We start from the raw sequence: 27023 nt of genomic DNA, 5'->3' as shown, positions 1-27023 counted from the left end.
CCCAGGCTGTCTAGTTTTCACAATTAAACTGGTTCCATTTGCCTGCATTTGGTCCATATTTTCTGTAAGATCACCTTCATGGAAAAAAAAAGTCCCAGCCTATCCAACTTCTCTTTATAACTCAAATGTTCTAGTCTAGGTAGATCTTTTGTGCACCATTTCTAGTTTTTCTTATAGTAAGGCAACAAGGTCTGCACACAGTACACCAAAGGTGGCCTGACCAATATCTTGTTCAGCTGAAACAAGATGTCCCAACTCCTATACTCAGTGCTCTGGTCTATGAAAGCAAACATGCTGAAAACGTTCTTCTTCACCCCATATTCCTGTGAATCAATTTTCAAGAGGCTGTGATCCTATATCCCTAGATCCTTTTGTTCTTTAGTACTCACTAGGGCCCTACCATTGACTATGTAAGTCCTGTCCTAGTCTGCAGAAAGGAATTTGAAATAATCCAAGTGACTAATTACCATGTGGGTGATGAATATTTTCTAGTTAGAAATGTTGGTGGTAAAACAACAAAGTTTTATTGCATTGTTTGATAATTTGCATCAAGAATTTGTTTTGGGGTGTGACAGTCAGAAGATGTTTTTTAGAACAAGTTGTTTGGTTTGAGTTGTCAATGCAAAGCAAGTGGGAAGCTAACAAGCTGAACAACATTTTACCAACCTTATGTTCTTATCTATAAAATACAATGAAGTAACATTTTACATTTAAGCTTGTTTTATGATCTGCATTGTAAATCAGTGCATGCACATTGTTTTGCAATCAAAATGTAATTGGTAGTACATTTATGAAAAGTGTATTTACATGTACAATGGTGTGCTTGATCTAATGATCCAGTTGACATTAACTGTCTATTTTTTCTTTGCTGATTGTGATATTATTGTGATAAAACAATCCAAGTAACTTCTTTTTTAAGTGCCTAATGGTCCTAATGCAGCATTCCAAGGAAGCTGCCTGAGTTTGGCTATTGTCCTGCCAATTAGTAGTCACTCCAGATATAAATGGATAGACAAAGACATGACTGGCTATTTCATTGCACATAGCATCATTCTTCCACCGAGATAGATTTGTTACAAAATAAATCACAGTAACACTGCATTTTCTTTTTGCTGAGTATTTAATATTAATTATCATTTTTCTTTTAGGAAAACTCAGCCTACAAGGGAGATGCCTCAGATTCAAAATCTGTGGTAAGTTTTACTTTTAATGAGAGAAGCACTGAACTGTCAAGAATCCCATGCCTCTGTCAGTCTAGGTTGGGACAGAAGCTTACTTGTATGATCAACTTTATTGTTCCTGAGAAAAGGTGGGGAAATAACTGGGACTCCCTCTTGGCATAACTATCCTATTGATTCCTGTTGTCACATGAGGACAGGACCTGAACACAATTGTGTTGCTTTTCAAGATTGAATAGCTTTATGTCTAGCTGTAGGCTCATGTATGAGGAATATTTGGGCAAAATGCTGATGGGTTGGTAACAACTATTGAACTGTGCCAGATAAGGGCCTGTACATTTAGGAAGGAAGGAAAAAGTCTTGCAGTTCTGAGAATGCTGGCTTCTCAGGTGTCCATGATTTGGAGGTGCCAGTGTTGAACTGGGTTCGACAAGGTCAAAAATCTCATGACACAGGCTGTAGTCCAACGGGTTTTATTTGCTTTCAAATAAATCCATTGGACTATAACCTGGTGTTGTGTGATTTTTGACCCTTTCAGGTGTCTTTAAAACATTTAATTTGTGAAATGGCTTGTTTGCCTGTGGTACACTGTGCTGTTGTAGCAAGGTAGAAAGCAATTTGTGTTCCATGATTCCACATACAACATGAAAAGTTTTGGATCTTAGCCAATTCAGATCGAGGAGCTGCTTGAATTGTAGCTTTCATGGACCTTGAAGTTGCAGACAACTCTCAGTACTGTGTATACAGGAATGCTGGCAAATGTTGGTAGCTTATAGTTAACTACTTGAATTACATGAAAAGACACAAAGAGCAGAAGATTTGGGTGGAGTGAATTTTATGAGATAAATTAGATTGTGTTTAAATTTGCCTTTTATAATTTACCATTATATGCAAAAGTGACTCTTTTCAGAATAGTTACGTACAGCTGTCCTCAGTATTTATTGAACAAACATTAGGTTGAAAACTTTCTGTGACTGAGTTGTACTTGGTGTTCAGAATGAACAATAGAAATGCTTTAAGATGAATTTTACATTGTCTCAGCAGGGAGAATCCAGAAGCTTAACTCGGAGCAGCAAAAGAAAAGGAGGGGATAATGTCAGATACAAACTAGTGGCTGTACCCCATGGTAATGACATTGCATCCCTGTTTGAACAGGATCCAACTACTCTGCAAAAAACTGATTCATTTGTTCCCAGGTACTGAAGCCCTTTTATGCTGTGCACAATCTTATACAGGATGTAGGCATGACACACAGTCATCTGATTCACTCTCATTTACTTAAACTGTCTGGCATGTCTTGCAAAAGATCTGGTTGTTTCAAAACAAATGGTTTCTAAATTTCTAAACCATACAATTATAACACTAAATGATCTTAGGTTTAGTTTCTCTAGAATAAATGCTACAGGTTTGACTGATTTATTTTCTTTTAGCAAATGGAGTTGAGTTGAGTTGATTGAAACGTTACAGTAGCCCCATAAGGTTATAGTGTCAACTTAACTTGGTCATGAAGATAAGGAAAACAGTGTTGTACCTATAGGGAACCTCTTTGACTTTTTTTGGCAAATGCTAAAGCAGTTCAAGGAGACAGCTCACCACCACTTTCTCAAGGGACATCTGGGGATGGGCAGTAAAGCTGGCCCAGCCAGTAACAATGCCAGTCCCCTGAGTGAATTAAAGAAGAACCCTATGTTCTAAGCATACATACCTTTATTGGCTTATTATGTGAGTACTTGCTAATGCTGTCAAATCCCATGTGCAGCAACGAATAGGAACTTAAAAGTTTCACACATTCAATTCCGTGTAACAAATTGCATTTTATTTACTGCTGGCTTAAAAGTTTGGATGTGTTGGTGGGCATTGCTATGCTCCAGTAGAGCATTCATTTATTTTGAAATTCTGAGGGTGACTGTTTTGTAGGGGCATGAAGGATGAGTTAGAAAGTCTACAAATGTTCACGACCTCATCCGATTTCTGGTTTTCGGAATTTGCATGGATCAGGCAGGTGCCTATTGCACCAATTTAGTTGGGTACCTGCACTGGCAAACCCAAAGCTGAACGTGGCACACAGAGCTGATCTAAAGAAATCCTACATTTTGTAAAGGAAAACGGTATATCCTCCAAGAAATAACTCTGTGATTGCCTTGTCGTAAGGAACCTTTAAACTTTAAAACATGATTGCTTCTGTCGTAAACTCATTAAAATATGATACCAGGGTTTGAAATACAACCATGTGCCAATTGTTGCAAAGATGCAAATGAAAATAAAATATGCTATAATCTATACCCGCAACAATGTTACAAATCCTGTACTCCCACTGTAAAGTTATTTCAGAGCTCGAGTTCCACATATTGAAGTTGAAATTGTGAAAAAATGAAGTGAAATAAACTTTGACTGGGGACCTGTACACCATTGTAATTCAGAACATGAATAGTCAAATTTGGAGCATGTGCAGACAGAATTTTATCCTATTTGCATCTACATGCTGTACTTACTGACTTTGACAAAATAAAGTTCAATTGACAATTTAATGCAAAATTGTCCATGCAAAAGAACAACTGCAAATTCGAACTATGCTTTTGGGTATAACATGAGTTTAATTATCATTAGTTTCCTTTTCACTTAAATTAGAACATTTTCCCAAACACATTTATGGTTCCAAAAATTTGACAAAAAAGTTTCAGTAACATATGGGTTTCAGTGCTGGTTGTTGAAGTTCTGTTCGCTGAGCTGGGAATTTGTCTTGCAAACGTTTCGTCCCCTGTCTAGGTGACATCGTCAGAGCTTGGGAGCCTCCTGTGAAGCGCTTCTGTGCTGTTTCCTCCGGCATTTATAGTGGCCTGTCTCTGCCGCTTCCGGTTGTCAGTTCGAGCTGTCCACTGTAGTGGCCGGTATATTGGGTCCAGGTCGATGTGTTTGTGTATGGCTACACACACAGATGACAAGCAACATGAATTCGACTGGGACAACACTACCATTATAGGGCAAGCCAAACAGAGAACAGCCAGGGAATTCCTAGAGGCATGGCACTCATCCACAGACTCTATCAACAAACACATCGACCTGGACCCAATATACTGGAAGCAGCAGAGACAGGCCACTATAAATGCCGGAGGAAACAGCACAGAAGCGCTTCACAGGAGGCTCCCAAGCACTGACGATGTCACCTAGACAGGGGACGAAACGTTTGCAAGACAAATTCCCAGCTCGGCGAACAGAACCACAACAACGAGCACCCGAGCTACAAATCTTCTACCAAACTTTCAGTGCTGGTATTTGGAATAATATTTCACAACCACTTGCAATAATGGGTGAGACTTTTATTATGTCAGATGGATGCAAATAGTATTGGTAGCTGATACTGGGATTCCCAACCCCCTTCTTAGGATTTCCATTTTTTTCCAATGTTATTTAAGAATATGGACTGGTTCAGATCACAAGTTTGTACTCTGCAGTCCTGACCTGGTTAGCGCTACATCTGAGCCATCCATTGTTTTCATGGAACTAGGCCGAATTTTGACGGACCCAAAGGACCCTAGTCTGGGTGCGGGATTTTTTTAAAAGGGAAACTGAAATGGTGACATCTATGCTTCTCAATCCACAGTATGTCCCACACTCAACCCCTTGACCCCTCATACCCTCCATCCACCTCCCATGGCCCTTCATTCCCTCCATCCAGAAATCCCCCCCCCCCCTCACTCATGACTCCTTTGAGCTGTGTGTCCAGAATGCTTCCTGAGCTTTGACTAAGAGCCCAGACAAGCTTAAAGTGTTGAAACAAGTAAGAGCCAGCTGAGCCCCAGGGATAAATTTCTTGATTGATAGAGTTAGTTCTCTGATTAATTCTGTCAATTTTACAATGCTTATTTACAGAAGATAAAAAAAGGTTTCAGATGTTTGCAGTTTCTGCTATTGATACTTTAATGGGTCTGGATGACTGACACATATTGGGCTGTAATAATGTGGATATTTTGTGAAATTTTATAGAGCGACGCAACCTGTTGTCACAATAGGGTTCAGAAACCAACAGTATGGTGGGTGAATTGGTATGGAATGAGCATAGCTTGGCATGGAAGCCATGGGAGGCCATGGGGGTCTGCATAATGAGACATAGCTTGGCATGGAATACATGAGGTGCCATGGGATGAGTGGGGAGGTGAAAAGAATGAGGTGAAGTGGATGGGTCTGGGGAAAAGCAAGGGTTGGAGGAGGTTATTGTTTTCATTTTAACTGGAATGAAATACCAAAGTACCAAGATGGGCCTTTATTGGTACATACTGCCCCTGCAGCTGCCTCTGAAACCCAGGACATGTCTTGACTCCTGCTAACTGCCTCAGACGTATGAATATAGTGCAATATGCCTACATTTCAAACCCAAACATGTTGCAAAATTCTTAGCTAGAATGTTCCTGTCCTGGAGGCTGCTAACTCAGAAGCAGGAAAGTAAGTTAAGTAGGCGGGATGGTGGTGTCCTAGAACCCCACTACTTTCCAGCTCAATTAAAATTAATTCTGAGGCAAGAAGACCTAAGCTCCACTTTTCTGCCCAACCTCCAAATGAGACCCTTAGATTGAGTCATATAATGACCACTTAAACATCTATTCCTGCTTGGGCGGCAATTATTCTAGCTCCAGGCAGAATGAGAATTGGATTACCATTGTGGTCAGGCTGTCAGTTGAGTGGGATTTCATTTTATCTGCATTAATCTGTGCACAAATGAGGGGCTGACATTGGTTGGGCAGGAAGGGGTGCATGGTGAGGTAGTGGTGGATACAGAGACTTACCATCTCTTTTTCATATATATAATCCCAATAGCACCCCTCTCCCCATAAGCCCCATTGTAAGAGACATTCAAACAGCACGTTCCTTTTCTTTGGTCACTTTTCCATCCAGGGAGTCTGGGGATGTTGTATTAACAACAACCATGGCCTATTCTTTGGCACTGTTGACTGCTGGAACCAGCATTTTCTAATAGGTCAGAGGCTCTTGGCAGCCGGATCTTCCTCAATCAGGGTCTTAGTCCCAGCAGTATGCCCACCAGGAGCCTGATTGCCAGAAGATCTGGTGGCGTTTATGTCCTGACAAGCACTGGGTTTGCTCTTCTAATCTCTCCCATTTTCAGGTTAAATCTCACCCATTGTCAGTTTCAGGAAAGTGTTGAGTATTTCCAGTGTCAGTTCAGCTGCAGAATTCATGTGGGAAAAATTACACTTTGAAATCAGACTCTAAAATGGCAAGTGAATAGAAATATAATAAACACCGGAAAAACCGCCTGAAGGAACTTTCATAAGGTTGAGAGAGAAATGTGAAGATTCAGGAAAGTCGAACATCAACTATTTCCAGGTTTTACTCCGCACTTGTTCAAAGCCATTGTCCTTGAACTCAATAAAGGAAATAAACTTCTGCTAGGGCATTCTCAGTAAAATTATAAAATTATACTGCATAGATGCAGAACATGTGGCTTCATAAAATTCCAGTGCACTTGATCTTATTTCCCTTCTGCATATTCCTAATCCCTTTACAACCAATTTTGCCCTCTCAATAAGCATCAAGAGGAGACCAGATCTAAACTGAAATTCTTTAGGGATCATAGAGCCATGATTGTGTTGCTGGACAGTCACCCACAGTGCATATTCAATCATAGAATCCCTACAGTGTGGACACAGGCCCTTCGGCCCAACAAGTCCACACCGACCCTCCGAAGAGTAATCCACCCACACCCATTCCCCTACTTTCTTGTCCTATATTTACCCCTGACTAATGCACCTATATATTGAGGAATCATTCAGCTATTGCCCATCATGTTCTATGAAAATAGGCTGAAAATCACGGTGGGATGTGTGTATCTCCACGATTCATTCATAGTCAAAGCCAATGGGTGGAACTCATCATCTCTGTTTTGCAAGACACCGGATTGCTGAACTGCCAACTCAGAACAGAAGCTGGATATCAGGAATTTGTCGAGTCACTGTTCACAACATTTCTCCTTATTTTGGAAGAAGATTACCATGATTATAATATCCCAAAATCTGTGGCAAATGGGAGAGACTTCTCACTGATTAGACAGAGAATATCAGCCTTATTAAGCATGAATTTGTTATTTTAAATATTACAGTTGTATTTGTATGTATGCATGCCAGTCACTTCTTACAAGTATTCCTTTTGATGTTTCAGAAATTCGTTTGTGAGGTTGCGACACCTCTGTACCAATACGTGGATTCAGAGCACAAACATTCCTATTGATACCGATGAAGAGAGGCCAATAAGACTCATGGTATTTATGGCACTCAGGTTCCTTTGCCTAATTTTAAGTTTAGAATGAGAATATATGTTTTCTGCAGCCATAAGTGGCACAATAGCTAGCACATTGATGCTAATCCTTACAAATGCAATCTCTGCGTGATTACTAGGTTTGCTGAATCATTGAATTCTAACCAGACTTCAGAAAACAAAACAGAATTAGTTTCACTGAATGTATCCATGTCATAAGAGGAATGTATTGCTGAAAGACCCTGTATTACTGTTATATTTTGGTTGTTTACATTGCAATTTCTGGTGAGGCAGAAAAAGAACAAAATTACCTTAGTTTGTGTGCTAGGAGTAATTAAAACTTGTATGATACTTGAATAATGAAGGAGTGTTTTATCTTGGGTTGCAGAAACCTTTGAATTTAGCATGGATTCCATGAAATGGCATGAGGTTAGGAGGAATAGGTTAGTTCAATGGAGTGTACTCAATGCTGGTGAATTAGTGTGATCCAGTACAGTGGGGGGGAATGGATAATTAATATTTTGAAGATCAATATAATGAAAGGGAATGGCACTATTGAAATTGCTTATCTGTTTCATAAAGAAATCTTTCTTTTTTGAAATGTACTTTGTTTTACCAATGTCTGTGTACATCACATAACTGAATGAAAGTGTTTACATAAATTTAATGTAAAATTCATTGTGAATCTACAATTTTAAATTGATCAATGGGCAGGATAGTTTGAAATTCATTAAATGCCTCTAGATTTAGGCTAGATTTCTATCCTAAGTAATTGTAAATTCTTTAAAAGTTATCTTCTTTTATTTTAGCTTGGAACATGCCCAAGTAAGGAAGACAAAGAAGCCTTTGCCATTGTGTCTGTTCCAGTTTCAGAGATTCGGGATTTGGATTTTGCAAATGATGCCAGTAAAATCCTAGGGATAATTGTTGAAAAGATGGAGCAAGGAACCTTAAATCATAATGATCGAAGGTAATAAAGTGAGTTAGTGGTAATGTACAAGGAATCTAGAGGCCCAGGCTGATACCATATGGACATGAATTTAAATCTCACTGTGGCAGCTGGACTAATTTGAATTCACATCTAGAATTGAAAATTAATCTCTGTAATCGTGACTGTTGTGAATAGTCTTAGAAATGCATCTGGTTCACTCGTGTCCTTTAGGAACTCCTGCCATCCATTGCAGCCTACATGTGGCTCCAATATGATTGGTTCCAAATGGCCTTGAAATTCAATAGAAATTAAGGCTGGGTAACAAATGCTGGCCTTCCCAGCAGTGCTTACATTGTATGAAAGAATATTTGTAATAAGTGCTAAACGACAAGGCTGTCATTCACAAGTTTAGTCCTATGATTCCCAATATGTGATTTCTGATTTTACTTGGACTTATCTGGGGAAAGTGTTCAGTGGTGGGAAGAAGCTTAAATTGGAAAGGCTAGTGTAGTGTGTTTGTGTCTATGCATCTTCGCCTAAGATTAATGCAGTGGTTAGAGAGTTAGGTTGCCTACTGGTCAGTTAAGTTTCATCCATTTGGAGAAAGTCCCATTAATGCCTCCATTGTAAAATCCTGGGGCATTGTAGATTAATTCTCCTGTCCAGAAAAATTGTAAATTGTGAGCTAAGCGAGATTAGATGAATGGCTTGTTTGTGAATCCTTGCTTTCTTATCCTACAGTTGTGATTGCGGCAAGTTCGAAATTAATGTAGGGCAAAATCACAATCTTGCTCAAGGCAGATTTAATTTTGAACAACAGCAAAAATAATTAAGCTTGCTCATGTTAGCAAAACCAAAGCTGTGTACCTACCCTGGCGAGGGGACAGGATGATTGTCCTTTGTTTAGTTGTTAAAAGCAAACTATTTCAGTATATCGTTTCTGCTTGGTGAGTTTCTAAAACAAAACATATATTTGGCAATTGGTAAGTATTTGTTTTCCCCGGAGCATTTAATAAAATATTTTCCTTGCTCTGCTACAAATCTGTATTGCATTCTTATTTTGAATGACAATGAATAAGTCTCCAAATTGATTGAAAGTGATTGAAATTAAATACTGCCATGCAGTGGCCAAAGTATTTTTTCAACAGTTCCTTGTCAGATTTTCTTAAGGGTTAATTTGATTTTCAGGGGCTTTTTCATTCTCACTATCTCCTTTATTAGATAATGCAGTCGCTTAATAACATTACGTTGTGTTTTTGTGCTGACATATGAAATTTTTAGACCTACACCCTCAATTATCAATTACTGACACTTTATTAAATTCAAAACCACAACATACAAAGAAAACATTAATTTCTGAGACATCATAGTATTTAATTTGGCATAACAGAATCCACATAAGTTAACAACATTTTTTTTTCAAAATAACTGACTCATACCTACACACAAAAAGCCATCGCCCTAAACACATGTTCTACAGACTGGGGAGATCATAGCTAATGCATTTCTATCTCCTGTACACAAAACTGGAAGATATTAACCAGGCAGTTACTTCATTGTAGATCTTAATCTCAGACATAAATTTAACAATTAGCATATTACTCATTACAGTAGTAACTCCTAAATTTCCAGTCACTTTTGAAGGAATGCAGACTTAAGTTTAAGATAGCATATTAGTTTACAAGAAATTCATTACTTCAGTGACTTCAAATATTTTTGGATGAGTGCTCCTTTTACTGTTTTAAATTTATTCTCACTATTTTGCAGTTTCCACATTTCTCCTTATGCATGGCCTCTGGGCATTTTTTAAACTATGCATGGAGCACAAACAGTTCTGGGTAACATATCTGAGCAAGAATATATCGGAGTGAATGTGGAATAGATGTATCTGAATGATACTAGAATTCCAAGGATTGAATGACAAGGAAAAGTTACACAAGCAAGGTTTCTGTTCCTTAGAATTTAGAGGATTAAAGAGTGGGGTAGGCAAGACAAATACTGAAATCAAACCTTTCAAGGATGGAAATAGGAGCCACTTATTCTTGTAAAGAGTGCTAGAAATTTGGAACACGTCTACAAATGGCAATTGATGCTGGAGAGTTGTTAATATTAAATAGAGGTTGATAAGTTTCTGATTACCCAAGATAATAAGGGGTATGATGAGCATAGGGAGTTGTTACATATTAGCCATTTAACTCATTGAATGATTGGAGCAATCTCAAGGGCCTGAAAAATCTACTCCTATTCCTAAAATACCATGCTGCTACAAAGGAAATGTAATTTTATATATGTATTCTTCTATATAGAGAGGCAGGTCATATGAGAACAGCTGTAAATTTGATTTAGATCCTGTTTGCAGACCATCCCGATACTTAATAGCATCAAATCCACAATTAAAATAGAGAGGCTTGAATGAAATATGGATAATATCCTCTTTTGGAATTCTATTTAATAATGCATCAAGCAAGCAAGATATAAATGCCTTCATTTCAGTGCAAACAGATCGGCTGTATAGACTCACCCTGCACAATCACCTTAAATCGGTTTTATTAGTAACATCATTATCGCCTTGAAAGATTGTATGTTTTCCTTTAACCTTCTGAAGATTACTTTGTTTTCTTATTTGTTTTTTATTACCTTTTTCTCTCCAGTCTTTTCTTTCTCTCAGTTTTTTTCAATTTCATTTTGCTCTGTCTGAGGCAATCTGGAGGCTTTACTATCCAATTAGGAATCAGCTGAATTCTGGGATACAACAGGTATGGAAACTCAAGCTGATTCACTTCAAAACAAATGCTATCTGGTCTTGATCCAACCATTGTAAAAACAGATCAAAATATTTGATTGTTCAAACAGCAATTTATTTGGACCTGGCAATGTTAAAACACACAGCATTCTCCAATTCACTGCTGTTTCAAAGCTTTTGGGTCTCCCTGACTTGTCTACACTAGTATAGGGATCTACTCTTTTAAATGGAAAATAGTGATTTAGACAGACCCTGGTGGGGCAAGAAGTCAAGAAGTCACTGGAAGTGTTTCAACGTTAATTTAAAATATTGTTACCAGGGTGGTGATGCACCCTAGCCCCTGTAGGGCCCACCGGTACCTAAAAGCCTCTGTTGCACTGGTGGAGTCTGCATGCTCCCTCTCTCAGAATATGAACATAACCATGGAAGAGGAGCAGACAGTTGGAGGCTACAATCCTTCCACAGCCCATTGCCAACAACTACTGATGGCCACTTTGGACAAGCCCAGGAGCAGGCACATGAGGAGACCTTCCATTCTTCCTAGACTAGGAGCATGGGGCAAGCAGAAATTTAAAAGCAGCTCTTTTAAGAAACTAAACAAGGACTGCAACTGAAAATATTCAACACAAATGTGAAACACAGGCTGCAAAATGTACACGTGGCCTGTCACCTGGTGAACATACTTAACCTTCTTTTGCATGGATTGCTGTGTATTTTTAGTTTCTAGGCTTGCTTCTGGACTACAATATTTAAACTACTACCAAACAAATTGTGATTAAGTGGTTGTACATGTTAAATATTCCTATTTAACAAGTGTTTTTCAATACTATTTCAATCACTCATCCTTATCATGTTGCCTTTACTGTAAGTGACAAATACAAACGAGTTGCTTTAAATGTATTATATATGCTCAGTGTTTTATGCAGTTAAAAGCCTACCAATTTTTAAAAAATATCCTTTTTACTTCAGGCAAACTCAGTCCTGTAAGCAGTTTCAGTCAGCTATTTACACATTTACTACTTAGCTGATTAAAACTGCCAGAAATCTCCATGATTGAACTCTCTCCCATCGCTGTTAATGTGTGACTAGCTGCTGGAAACTATCAAGTGAGTTGGAGCTAGTTTTCCAAACTTTCTTGATCTGTAGCTTCTCGCTTCACTTTCACAGCTGTCATGATTTCATGTACCGAGCATATTGGAGTGAATAAACCTTGAGGGTTAGTGCCAGACATTCTGCTGCCTAATCCATGCACACCTCAATCACGTCTTCCAAATCTCCTTTCCACATTGAGCTTCAAATGCTACATTCCATGTTCCAAATTGACAGTGTGAACAGCTGCTTAAAACTGCCAGAAGTCTCCATCAGCTATTTATGCCATTAACATGTACAGAAGATGGACACAATTAGAGAATGGAGACTGCAGCAGCCTCATTTAGCTGTTTACACTGTTTTACCATCCACCAAGTATAACGAGCAATACATGTAAGCCTCAAAACACCCATTTGATATGGTTGAGATAGATTTAGACCCTGCAAATTTCTCCTTGTGAGTAAATGTTGTTCCCCTGATCTTTGTGCTTTTTAACTGAAATCAATGACAAAGATTTTGAGTTGTTTTTCTGTCCATTGTAGGTTTGCAATCAAATTGTTGGAAGATCTTGTCTTTTTTGTTGTGGAGGTTGCTGACAATGGTCAGAATGTTCTCGACATTGTCATGACAAAACCCAACAGGGAAAGACAAAAACTCATGCGAGAACAAAACATCCTGAAGCAGGTGATTATCATTAATAACATGTTTGGAACTTGTGTAGATGTAACAATACATTTGGTATGGACTACTAAACATTAGTGTGTCAGCTCCTATGGTAAACATGTCATGTAAAATCAACACAATGGTTGCTGTTAGCCTATGTTAGAGTTCCTGTATGATTATGAGATCTTTATAGTAACCTTATTATAAATGTAGGAAAAAAAGGATTTATGTATTTGTTAGACTTTGAAGTAATCCCCTTACCCCCAATTTCTGACAACTGTCACATAACCATAACCCTTTCCTTTCCAGAGTCATATACATCTCCAGATTTAGTAATTTCCCCTTCACTTCCTTAATAAGTCTTTGGATCTAATATTATAAAATTACATGAGTTAATGCAGTAAGTTGCTGACCACAAAGGAAAGTCTGATTTTTGACTAATGCACAAATAGCTGATGTCAGCATGAACGCTCAGTTTTTTTGCATTATGAATAGTAAGCTGGCAAAGCTCCTGTCCTGATGGTTATCCAATGACTGCTGTAGGGATTATGTATGTGCAACCATTAGGCCCAATGCAGCTTGTCACTTATATTGCTTCTGCCACTGAGAATCCCTTGCAGTAAAAGATTAGAATAAGGAATACATTCTGCTGTAGATGTTGTGTTTATTATGTAGAAAATATGGCAAAATCATTGACTTTTTTGCCTCCTGTGCACAGATATTTGGAATTTTGAAGGCCCCTTTTGTGGATAAAGGTGATGGACCTATGCTAAGGTTGGAGGAGCTTGCTGATCAGAAGAATGCACCATACCAGTACATGTTCCGACTCTGTTACAGATTACTTCGACATTCACAGGATGATTACAGGAAAAACCAGGTATGGGGCTCTGACTTGTGTTTAATGGCTTGAACCCAATTCTTAAACATGACCTCAAAGAGACATTAATTTCTTTAATGAATCTACATGAGGCAGACTTATAAAATAAGGTTTTTCAACTATCAGTGTTGAGATTGAAAGCAAACACCAAGTACAGAATATAAGACAATTTTGTTCTGTGCAGCAATGTGTGCACGGTGGCTCAGTGATTAGCACTGCTGCCTCACCATGTCAGGGACATTATCAATTACTTCTGTCAGTGCTTTTGGGAATTCTAACAGGAAATAATTGCAATTCACCACTGTCGGTAGTGAGATATCCCTATAATCTTTATAGTTAAGAAAAGAGAAAAATGTAGGTACCGCCACTCTAAAGTTCTGTTCATCATTGATTATAGGAAGACTGTATTCTATCTTTTTCTGTCTGCGTCCAGCTCCTGCTATTGTATGATTGGCACTGTAGTGCATTAGTATAGACCAAAATACTGCTAACTTAACCAGTGACGATGTAAATGGATTCTCCATGGAAGGCATTGCAGTGTAACCTGTGACATTGTCTGGGACACACTAACCTCCCATGTTCTGTTTTAGTGCTCACATCATGCATAGCCAGGATCTGAAGCAATAATGCATAAAGTCTGCCTCATAAGCAACACATGAAAAGAATATTTTGTGACGTGCGTGTTTCTTTTGAAACAGTAATGGATTGATGGAAGGGGAAGGAAGTTCCTGCATTTGTACAAACCTGTACAGCATAAGGAAACTTCCTGGTTTCAAGGGCACTAAATCAGTGACTCATAGGCTCTTGCCATGTAGGCTTTGTGAAGGAGAGGAACCGAGGCTGGAACAAATGGGGCTATAATACTAAAGGTACTTTTGTTTGACATCTCCCCTTTGTTACTCTATTAGGAACATATTGCAAAGCAATTTGGAGTGATGCAGTCTCAGATTGGCTATGACATTCTGGCTGAAGACACAATTACAGCTTTACTCCACAACAACAGAAAACTGCTAGAAAAGCACATTACGAAAACAGAAGTTGAAACCTTCGTCAAACTAGTGAGGAAGAGCCGAGAACCAAGGTAGGGTGATCCACAGTTTTAGGATTGCTGTAACTGCTCAGTGAACATTAATCACATGTATAACTGCAGCACAGCCACTGGGTGAATTCTGTTTAGTCAAATATTCTGTGAGAGCCTCAGAAGCAGGTTCTCCCTGGGGGGATTCATCAAGCCATCATTGGGTTACAGATGCAGTGCTTTATTGTCAGGGGCACATTCTTTTAGATGCTGGATTAAAATAAGGACCAGTCTGTTTATCCAAGTGAACACGAAAGGTCCCATGACACAGTTCAAAGAAAATGGGAGAGTTCTTCATGTGCTTTGGACAATGTTTGTGCCTCAACTAAAGTCACCAAAGTAAAATTAGTGATTCACTTTATTCCAATTTTTTTAGAATGTTATTGGCACAGAATGGTTACTATGTCTCCAAATAGCTATTTCAGCCCTTAAGCAAATAATTGTACTAAATGCTTTATGATATAAAACATGATGGGCTACAATCTTAGTTTTGCTTTACAGACCTAAAACTGACACTGCTTATAGAAATAACCTCATTTCCATTGCTTTTTATCGATATCTACAAAAATTCCAGGTAACCCATAGCATCTGCTTTAGGCCCCGATGCAACTTTGTAATTTAGCCCAATAAATCATGATGCAAGTTACTTCAGTATGACTAGAGAAAGTACCTGCAACTTTAAACAGCTGAATACGTTTTGACATATGTAATTGAGTCTTGCATGGTCTTGTAAATGGAACATGCAATTTGTGTCTTGGATTAGCTGCCATTAATTTTGAAAGGAAACAGAAGTGATAGGATTTTTTTTTAAGAAAAGGTGATGTAATCAAATTATTCTTAAAACAATTAAAATGAGTCTTCACTGTTCATGGTTGCAGAGGTGAAATTTGTGGCTGATTTGAACCAGTCAGGTGTAAGTGTGAAGCTGAAGTATGCATATTGATGGTCTAAGCAACATAGATATGAAGTGAATGGTGAAATGATGTGGACAAAATCATGGCTAAAATAGATAGCATCAAAAATGGTCATTCGGATTGCAATGTAATATTAACCTATTCAACATAATGCAAGCATTCTGCATCTTTGTATTGCCTGTTGATAGTCATAATTACTGCAGCCAGTTCTAATGTTACTGCTCATTAGTTACAGTGACAATAGAGGCCTTAGAATCATTACTTGCTAGCAGAACTCTGCCTTCTTAAATAGGAGATGTGTTGCGGCTGTTAGCATCATTCCATATAATATTGTCTGTAAGTACAAAGATCTGAAGAGTTAAGGGCCAATGAAATAAACTATATTTTTTGTCAAACACCTGTCACTAATTCTTTCTGGTTTCTAACAGATTTTTAGATTATTTATCAGATCTGTGTGTGTCAAATCACGTTGCCATTCCAGTCACCCAGGAACTTATTTGCAAATGTGTATTGGATCCTCAGAATGAAGATATCCTCATAAAAACTGAGTGAGTTACAGCTTCTTTTCTCAGCAGCATCATCAAAGATGTACCATACTCTTGTTTCTTTTTGGTTTATAAAGGAACAAAGATGATTCACATTTTGAATGAAACAAAGAGCTTTGTATACAGAGCCTACATTCTTGAATGAAAAGAGCAAAAACATTCTGTTGAAAACAACTGATATAAATATCATCCTGTTTTCAGAGCATTCTTGATTACTGCAATTAATCAATATTGCTCCAGCTATTGTAGCTTGTACATCCAATGAATATCTCATTCTGTTCACCAATAGTGGATTTGTTGTTGCCAATTTATGAATACTTCAATCCTTTTGTCCTTTTTTTAAAACAGCAGCAAAATAGTCTGCAGTAGGTTAGAAATTTTAGTCTCCCTGCTATTGGAAGAATGCAGTGAAACTTGAAAGGGTTCAGAAAAGGTTAACAAGGATGTTGCCAGGGTTGGAGGATTTGAGCAATACGGAGAGGCTGAACTGGCTGGGACTGTTTTCCCTGGAGCGTCAGAGGCTGAGGGGTGACCTTGTAGAGGTTTATAAAATCCTGAGGGGCATGGATAGGGTAAATAGACAAAGTCTTTTCCCTGGGGTGGGGGAGTCCAGAACTAGAGGGTATAGGTTTAGTGTGAGAGGGGAAAGATTTAAAAGGGATCTAAGGGGAAACTTTTTCACGCAGAGAGTGGTGTGTGTATGGAACGAGCTGCCAGAGGAAGTGGTGGATACTGGTACAAATAAAACATTTATAAGACATAGGAGTGGATATATGAATAGGACAGGTTTAGAGGGATATGAGTCAACTGCTGGCAAATGGGACGAGATTAATTTGGGATATCTGGTCGGTATGGACGAGTTGGACTGAAGGGCCTGTTTGTGTGGTGTAAACCTCTATGACTCCAGTGCCATTTGATCCATGATGAGATTTTCTCATGGGTTTTGTGCCCCAAAGCAGATTGAGTTGACTTTTATGTTCCATAATGCTCTGACACCTCTTGTCCGGGATATTCTCCTCTCCAGATAATGAAACACGTGAAAGTAAATTGCAACAAATAATTATGCAGGCTTTTTTTTGTTGTTAAGACACATTGTTAAAGATGTAGAAAGAGTTCTGTGCTGCCATTGACCTGACCTGTATAGTCTGGGAGTGTCTGGAGGTGTTTGTGGTTGTGATTTGTTTTATTCCTAAATGTTTATGCATGGGCAGAGTGCCAGTTAAAACATGTTTTTTCTAAGATTTTCAAGTCTCTTCCATTCTTGCTTACAAATTGAAGGAGATCCAACAAAATTACAAGTTTAGACGTGGCAAGCAAAATCCCTCGAAATGAAGGGGAAATTTATTAGGAACATAAGGCCAGTCTCTTGAACCTAATAAGCCATTCATAAGGTTGTAATTTTAACTCCAGCTATCTCCCTTTGTTCCATAACTCTTCATACACTTAGGGAATAAGATGTAAAGAAATATCCTGAACTTCCACATTTATTTATTTCTCCCACCTTTTTATACTTATGCCAGCAACTTGGAATGTTTTTAAAGCTTGAGGTTTTCTGTGCTGAGCCGTTCAGCGGTCTGTAGTGTCCACATGTTTCAGTAATTTACAGTTGTATGTTTTCTTCAATTCAGGTAACTATGAACATTTAACCACTTCCAAGGGGAAAGCATGGGATATTGCCCATTTACATGTCAGATGCCAATGTGATGTGGAGAAAGGAAACAGCAACTTCAAACTGCTCTTCAGATTTCACCTTGGTTGACTATTCCCTTGCAGTTCAGTTCCCTCTTGGTTCAACTCCCATTTGTCCCAATGCAGCTAGTGCAGTCCTTGAGATGCTCCCACAATGCAGGAGTGTTGGCATTAGTAGAACACACAATTCTTCTGAAACTGACAGAAGCAATCCATCTCCTCACAGCTCCATGTCAGCAAGTCTAAATGTACCATTACTGGTTGACTTTGGTTGTATTCCCAAGGAAGCATGTACGTGCTTGCTCTGCTTGTTTGTTTCCCAGATTGCTAAGTAGGTTCTGAGTATGTCATCAGATCCCCAGCTTACGAGCTGAATCAAATGGCACTCTCGTCACTCCAGAGGAAGGTGCATTTCAAGATGGTGTCAGTGAGCAGAATCATCCCAGGCTCTAAATGATGGGTGCTATGTTGAGAAATTTGGGAAATTGTGTGAGATGTTGAGCAAGGCTTTTCTCAACATCAAGACTGACAAGCTGCATTTTCCCAGAGAGAAAATTCTTGTTGTGAGCAGTGAGGAGCCTGTTATTGGGGATTATCACTCATCCTTTCCTTCATTACTACATATCCGATATCATACTTCTATTCTCCTCGCCTACCGAATAGTAACAGTAAGAAGTCCTGACATGAAAAGTCAGAGCGGATATATGGCGACTATAGTTCACTGCTTTGGTATATGGGCCAGTCATTGAGCTGCCTGATCACCTTGAGCTGGAGAGCTCCAGCCAAGTGCAGATTTGACAGTCACATGCCCCTCCTTATCTGCTTATGGGGTCCAGTCCTCAAAATGGGATTGATTCTTCCACCCATTCTATTTGGTGGCTGCTAACTGCACTTGCTGTCTGGCTGTATTATGGTTAAATGTACTAAAATGTAACTTTGGTTTACAGCAACATGAGGGCTAAGGTCAAAGGTATGGTCTCCCAATCCAAGCTAACAACAATACTGGACAAGCCAGATCTCTGAATCAAACTTGGTTTGTTAGGCCATAAGTTTTGTTTTTTTGCAGTTTGGGTATGATGATAGTCAGTCACTGAACCTAGTCACAAGATGATGCCAACGTACTTTGAACAAATTTGAAATAGTCCAAAAAGTATGGATCACCATAATGAAAAATAGTCAATCTGAAGTCTGAAGAACAGTTGTGAAAGGTATGGAAGGATAATTTGGCAAGGTTTGACTAGTACAGTCTCATAACTGTAAGCAAGGTGGGAGAATTTAACACAGAGTGCTTTATGTAGTTCCATGCCACTGCCAACACAGTTATACGAGATTTTGACATCTTGTCTCATGCTTGTTTTTGCTATTCAAATTAAATAGTTTGATTATGTTCTAGATTCAACATCACGTGGACCTACCCTGTTTTGTGAAGGAAAATGGATGGAAATCCTTCATAAAGCGGCAGTATCACTTCTCTCATGTTTGTCTGCTAAAAGAACTCACCTCAATTTATCTGACACAATGCATAATATCCAGAAACTGCCTAAGCAACATGATGTTCATTCGAAGGCAGATATAAAAGTTGTTCAGAAATCCTGAACAAACCATGAGCAAAATTTATCTATTTATTCATTGTCAGCATAATTGACTAAGCTTATGAATTTTTGGCATGTTTCATTGTGGGGTGCTGCTGACAACTAACAGGATGTGAGGCATCTCAACCTCTTCTTTCAAGTCCCTGCAATAGATCATTTTCTGAGACTAATAATGAGGTGCAGATCAGAACATTATAACTGGGATGTCACCTTGTTGGTGATCCAATGTTATCCTCAGTTTGAAGGAGAGCTGTCACTGACTCCCAACTGCAACTGAGCTTGCTATTTAGTTAAAACCTTCTTTCACAGAGTTTCTTGTATGTTACAACTGAAAGACCACATACTAAAATATAAATAGAATAAATGTTGAGGTAAAACATCAAACTGAGGAATCATAATATATTCAGGTGGATATGTCTGCATTAAAAGAAAACAGTAAATTCAGTCAGTGCCCTAATATTCCTGTTTCAAGCAACATTGTCACAAAGGATTATCTGGCCTTTTTTTTGTTAAATGTTTGTGGGGCCTTGCTGTGTGGAAACACAACTATGTGTTCCCATACAATATGAACTATCATTCATTAGAAAGCATTCTGACACTTGTTGAGGGTCAAGATGCAATACACATGTGAGTAGAAGTATGAGTGTTTTAATTTTGCAATGCAGTGTAAAGCACAGAGAAGCTGAATACTTTGTTACATATTTTGCTTATAGGTTGAGGCCAGTGAAGGAAATGTCTCAGTCTCCAGAGTATATGAGTATGGAATACTTTGAAGACGAAGTTTGGTTGATCTGGACAGACAAAATGAACGAAGTTCAAGAGAAAAGCATCAGACAGTTAGCGCAAGAGGCCAGAGCTGGCAATACACATGATGAAAACGTCCTAACTTATTACAGGTAATTAGCATTATTTTTTGCAAAAGTACATCTTTGCATTGAGGAGCAGTAGTGTATGTAATTGTTAGTGAACTGTGTTTTAAACCCATATGTAATGATTAGATTTTATGAGGGCCATTTGGTAATTATTTTGTGGCAAATGTAAAAGTTGCTTTTTTATGTCTAAAGAATTTATTTAATCCTAGAGTGGACCTTTCTGTCAGCGCTTGCCCTTCTGAAGGGGCATGGATGCCTGGCTAACAGGAACAGGCATCTTAAAGAAAACTACATTTTAAGAAGTGAACGACTGAATTTTTTAATGTTGCTTTATTGACATCTTCATTTTCATACCTGTTGTTGTTGCTCATACTAGACTTCTTTTGTGTTGTGACTGTTATTTTCAGCTCAATTTGTTTATGTTCCCTGAAGTGAATAGCTTTTAAGTGTTGACCACATTTTGTGTAGACATCTCTGAAAAGTATTAATTTTTTGAACCATTTAGCAGCTTTTGGGATCACTTTATCTGTTCCCAGCCTCCAACTTGCCACATCTATAAATATAACAGTTTGCTGCAATCTTCTTGAATATAGGACAAAAGAGTTGCTGGTCTATTACCATAGATGTCACTTTACTGCATTCACTCATCAACTATAAGATTTATACAACATAGAAAGAACCAATTATTCCATCATGCTTGTGTTGTTAGTGCAAACCAAAACTAATTTTTATATCCTGCTCCTTTCCCATAAATTTAGCTTTTCTGTTTCAAATATTTGTTCCATTTCCCTGAGAAGATGCAACAGTTTTTTGCCTTATTCAGTCTCTGTGACAAAGCTTCCATGCTACATTAACCCTGTGTATGAATAACAAACACTGAAAAAGGTATTCCCTGTTAATTTCTAAACAACACTCAAGAGCTTTAACACCATTCAGGTCAAAGCAGCACATTTGATTGATGCCTCATCCATCTTTACAGATTACAGTATTAATGTGTTTAATAACTTAACTCTTAATAACTCACTAGCTGTTGATAACATACAAGCTTTGAACAACTTATTTATTTTTGATACTTATCCCCTGTTCACCAACCCTCCAGCCCACTGCTTCTTTCCTCAATACTTCCAGACAGTCCATCTCTCCTACTTGCTGCCCATTTGCTGTTTCCCTTCCCTTCCCTGACCATCATCTTGCTGAACCTTCCAGTGGCTAACCTTCCTATCACTGCCTGTCTCCTACTTGTTGCTCCTCCCACTTGCTGCCTATCTCTCCTTCACCACCTCTTATACATACAGCCTCTCTTGTTGATAAATTAAAGCCAATGGTAATTGAACAGTACTGAGTAGGCAACAAACACAGAAAAGGTATTTGCCATTAATTTCTTAACACAACCTAAAATCCCAGACCACATTTGTAAATCAACCACACTCTCTTGAGTTTGAATATAAAATCCCTGAGCTTCTGTTGACTTCAACTTGAAACCTTCTCCTCATCTCTTCAGGGTGAATCTTTCAAAATCTGTTTAGACAATGTTCCTTTACTCAATTATCTGCGCATAGTTGAAGAGACTACTGGTCGTAAGCCAGCTCTGTCAGCTCCTTAGTCTTTTAATCTCGACAATTCTCATTTCTTTGAATTGTAATTCCTCACTAACACTCTGGTAGTTAACCCAAAAGCAATCCGACTGGAATAGCAGCACCTGTAAAGGATCGTATTCACATCTGTCTGTCTGAGGATCCTATGGTACAGTATAGCATTCCTACCTCTTAACCAGGACACACAGCTTCAAGTCTTGCTTGCTCCAGAGGTATATCATACCATTTCTGAACAGGTTAATTAGAAAATATCTGTCTGATCGACTCTGAGAGTCTATATCTAGCAGGACCAGCTTCTTCCTACTTTGTCTTGAATTGTTAAAAACCTGCACTTTACTTTCGGTAAGTTTCACTTTGATTTCCTGCCTTAATAACAAACAGAACACAGCATGTTGGCTTCGGACAGACATTGCATGAGGTCACATTGTCTTGTCTCTGGGCAAATTTTTAAGTGGTCACATACCTTCTCCAAACTACTACATTTTACATTAAATGGGGTAATTTAAAGTACAAATGACTTATTAAGTCCAGAATTCAAAACAGATCTTTATCCCTAATATTACCCAGTCATCTGTTCTCTGATCTTTTGTCTCTGTTTTCATCTTGTATACATTTATCCACTCAGCAAATTAGATATTTAGACAGCATTGATTGGCTGTACTATGGGTTCTTTATACAAGCTGAGGCCAACTTCTACTTAGTATACAGCAATGTTTATTAACAGATGATACATGATGGTAAGTTTACAGTGACATATGCTCCATGCTGGATATGTTCTAGACTTTTAGCAGCGTACTAGCCTGTGACTGCTAAGGTCACAGTTACATCACAGCTTCCCTAAGGGGGCATCTACTGCACTTGTATATAAAATAAAAGTTCTGTTTGGACAGTCTCAGTTAAATTTTGAGTGGATATGACCCACAGTACAAGGCAACCTCAAATTCCACAACTGTTGACAGTATAACAGAGACTGGTATCGAAAATGCTCCTCTAAAGTTCAATTTGAAAGGCATTGCTGGGACAAAGAATGTTCCTAATATTTCCTCATGTTTATGTTTTAGGTATCAGCTGAAGCTCTTTGCAAGGATTTGTCTCGATCGTCAATATTTGGCAATTGATGAAATTTCCAAGCAGCTGAGTGTGGAGTTGATATTTCTCTGCATGGCAGATGAAACGTTACCATTTGATATACGGGCCTCATTCTGCAATCTGATGTTGCATGTCCACGTAGACCGAGACCCCCAGGAACTGGTAACGCCAGTGAAATTTGCTCGACTGTGGACTGAAATACCTACAACAATTAGTATCAGAGAGTAAGCTCACTTCTGTATGCCTGAATGTGTTTACTTGAAGTTGTTAAATCTTGGGTTGAACAATCTAGGAGTAGGAATTGAGTAATCTGGGGAGGGTTATAAATTATCGAGCAGCCTAGGTTATTATAGTCTGGATCTCCTTCGAGTGATGATCGCAAAGTGTATGTTGTTATTAAGCAACACCCTTCTACTGAAACCATTAACTCTGTAAACTGCTGAAAGTGTGAGCAGATAATGCAAGGGCAGATGGACATCTGGTAGCTTAATGAATGGATTTTGATAAGAACAGGAATGAGTCAGAAGGAAATGAAGTGAACTAATTTCAAAGCAGTTCGGGATAACAGGTTGGCCTGAGAAAAAGAAAGAAAAGAGGGCCAAAGCTAAAATTTTAAAAAAGTCGCTTCATATAATAGCTGTCACCATTTGAGGCAGTCAGATTTCATACTTTCAACTGTTCCATCTTTAATAGATCAGATAGCTTATTGGCGTTGCATTAACAATTATCACGTCATTAAAAAGATACCAGTACTACTAGTTACCAAATTGCACGTATTGCATTTAATGGCAAATTTATGTGCAAATCCAGAAATTATTATTATTGAACAGGGTAAGGGCTGCTTGCAGAAAGCAAATAGCTGCGTGTTAAGTTCCAAAGTTTACGACTTAGGCTACGGTGAATCTACTGGTCCAAGAGAGGGTGGGGTCAGGTTGGAAATGGAAGGTCATTTAACTAGAAGGGGATGGGTCCTTTAAACTCTGCCTGAATTAAGTTCTGGGTGGAAGGGTCCATAGCCAACATCCTGCTAATTGAAGCTCTGAAGTGGCCAATTAATGTGCACTCAAAGGCTTCAACCTGTCTCTGCTAGAAATAACCCAGCAGCAAGCGTGCTTTATGGAAGGTGGAAGATTGTGATTGTTTATTGTTTTGGAGGTTTAGGACATGATCAAAGACTCTTGGTGCTTGATGAAGGACATATTTATAGGGTAGTGACCCCCCCCCCCCCCATGACTTTGCTTCCTATACCCCTGGTGCACCACCTCTCCCTGCTGTCCCCAATCCCTTGGAACCACCCCCACAGAAATTTCCTTTATCCTTAGTCTCCTGGTTTGTGTTCCTGACATCAGCTATGGTCTTTAATGTACAGTAACCAAGAAAAGAAGCTGTCAGCCTCTTATCAGCTGGAAGCTCCTGCTGGGAAGGAGCTCTACCCCACTGATCTGATTCTGTATGAAGGCCAGCCTCTGTCCTCATAAGTGCTTGAAGGACAGGAGATATTTTGAGTTAATTTGGTTTGATTTATTTTGTCACGTGCACTGAGATACAGTGAAAAGTGTTGTTCTGCATGCTCTACAGGCAGATCATACAATACCAAGTGCATCAGGTAGCAGAAAGAGTACAGAATACAGAATTATAGCCATAGTAGTCAGGCTAAAGGTTTTGATGCATTTTCAGACAGTGTGCAAGACTCGGAGGATATTGTTCCCAGTCTCTAATCCCTTGAAGTTGATAATCAATTTGTCTGTTAAAGTCACTGTGCTGATTTAACATGTTGTAATTTGTCAGTAATGCTGTAATTTTTTTACTTTTTAAAAATGATAACATCATATTTTCTGTCCTAATCTTAAAAAACACCTTACTCTGGTTAACAAAGAGTGAAACCCAGCAGCCATGTTGATGAGGATTAGTGCTAGTGAGAGAAAATTTGACAACAATTAAATTTTTATTTGCAGTTATGATTCCAATTTGAATGACTCACGGGATGACAAGAAAAACAAATTTGCTAATACAATGGAGTTTATGGAAGATTATCTCAATAATGTGGTAAATGATACTCTTCCATTTTCTAACGAGGAAAAGAATAAGCTCACATACGAGGTAATTATTTTTATTTGTTTATTTCCTTGCAATTATTTAAAGTTCTAGTAGTCTGAACAATTTTGCCAATCTCATCTATACAGAGAGATATTCTATTAAGTTTAGTATCTAAAGGACAAAATATTATTGACAAGAAAGGTTGCTATTTTTCACTGATTTTCTGCAACCGATAATATTGGAGTGTGATTAAAAGATCTAAAATCTATGTTCTTCAAACTAACTCTCAATGGTTCAACTGCTATTTTGATGCATTGAAGCCCTTGGGCTTGGTTAGAAAGAATAGGCCTAGACTTCTCTCCTTGAATCTTGTCATTCTGTTCTACCTTTCACTATCGTCTATAATTTCTTCAAAAAAATGTTTTTTTTAACAATCCTTGCAGTCATCTCTTTAGACTCTAATCTGACTTGTAGTTTTGAGTTTATAACCAATTACACTTTACTGGTATATGTCACTGAAGTGAAGGTGCTACATAGTAAACTGATGTCTGGAACTGTACACCTAATGCGTGTCCTCGTTTTAGATTAGATTAGATTACAGTGGAAACATGCCCTTCGGCCCAACAAGTCCACACCGACCCGTCGAAGCGCAACCCACCCATACCCCTACATTTACCCCTTACCTAACACTACGGGCAATTTAGCATGGCCGATTCACCTTACCTGCACATCTTTGGATGGTGGGAGGAAACCGGAGCACCCGGAGGAAACCCACGCAGACACGGGGAGAACATGCAAACTCCACACATTCAGTCACCTGAGGTGGGAATTGAACCTGAGACCCAATTAAACCTTGGAAAACATATGATTGCTATAGTAAATGGGCCAGCTTTTCAATAGAAGGTAAATGATTAATTGAAAAACCAAGTTTATTTTTCTGGCATTTCTGGCTCTTAAAAATGGTGCATGCATCCATATGTATTTCTTTTGTAGCATATTTGGGGCAGTGGTGTATTAAAATATAGATCTGGTAAGAATTTAACAAAGCGGTATTTTTACAAGAGGATGTTGTGTGCATTGGGAGTAGCTGAACAACTCAGGTTATAAAGGCAATAACTTTATAGGATGTATCACAACCAGTTTTATGGAGCAGTATGTTTTTGAGCTGACAAGGGACTAGATCAAACTGGACTTGATGATGAGCAATAAGCTAAAACTAGATGACAATTTGACAGTAAAGGGAATATCCTGCCAATATTGCTTATAATGTGTTTTATTTGATATTAGATTTGAGAGAGGAAGGAGAGTCATTAGAATGGTGTTTAAAATTTAAGGACTGCAAAATTAGAAGGACTTAGTAGGCTGGACAATACTTTTGGAAAAGCTTACAGATAAACAAGGGTAAATGTTAAAAAGAAGTATTCCATGCAATGTACAGATCTCTAAAAGGTAAAGGTTGTATTTTTATGATTCATTAGCCATGATCAACAACACTAAATGAGTGTACTTACATCCAGTGGACTGCAGTAGTTTAGGAAGGCAAACCCAAAGGGGGTACATTCCAACCATCTTCCTATGTGCTAGGTATAATTCCAAGCCACAGAACATTTTCTCCCTAATTCCAACGAACTTCAGTTTTGCGAAGGCTCCTTGGACAAATGCTCTGGCAGAACCCAAATGGAGAGTCAGTGACTCAATTATTATTGAGCAATTGCCACTTGAGCTGATCCACACAATTAGCAGGATAATATTCTGAGGACATGAGTTGATTGGTCATGGCAACTGGTGTTATTTGCATTTGATTAATTAATAAATATAAAATTTTAAAGAAGTTAGTCTAAGGAAAGATGAGCGTAGAACTATC

The 27023-nt window shown here is 38.5% G+C and overlaps 1 protein-coding gene across 3 annotated transcripts in view; it reads left to right on the top strand.

Annotated features, from left to right (window-relative positions):
- itpr3 (inositol 1,4,5-trisphosphate receptor, type 3) overlaps positions 1 to 27023 on the top strand; it is a 269802-nt gene that overhangs the window by 119283 nt on the left and 123496 nt on the right. For 2 of the 3 annotated variants that reach the window (XM_072563529.1, XM_072563527.1), the window contains exons 10-20: positions 1149 to 1193; positions 2220 to 2374; positions 7350 to 7449; positions 8255 to 8415; positions 12751 to 12892; positions 13590 to 13748; positions 14657 to 14829; positions 16169 to 16288; positions 20280 to 20462; positions 23095 to 23346; positions 25078 to 25222. In XM_072563529.1, the coding sequence (XP_072419630.1) occupies positions 1149 to 1193; positions 2220 to 2374; positions 7350 to 7449; positions 8255 to 8415; positions 12751 to 12892; positions 13590 to 13748; positions 14657 to 14829; positions 16169 to 16288; positions 20280 to 20462; positions 23095 to 23346; positions 25078 to 25222 (1635 nt within the window). The remainder of the gene's footprint in view (positions 1 to 1148; positions 1194 to 2219; positions 2375 to 7349; positions 7450 to 8254; positions 8416 to 12750; positions 12893 to 13589; positions 13749 to 14656; positions 14830 to 16168; positions 16289 to 20279; positions 20463 to 23094; positions 23347 to 25077; positions 25223 to 27023) is intronic. The other variant, XM_072563528.1, reaches the window with a different exon arrangement.

This window comes from Chiloscyllium punctatum, chromosome 45 (genome assembly GCF_047496795.1).
Source record: "Chiloscyllium punctatum isolate Juve2018m chromosome 45, sChiPun1.3, whole genome shotgun sequence".
NCBI lineage: Eukaryota > Metazoa > Chordata > Chondrichthyes > Orectolobiformes > Hemiscylliidae > Chiloscyllium > Chiloscyllium punctatum.
Note: the sequence above shows the minus strand (reverse complement) of the source record. Positions and strands in the feature narration are given on the sequence as shown.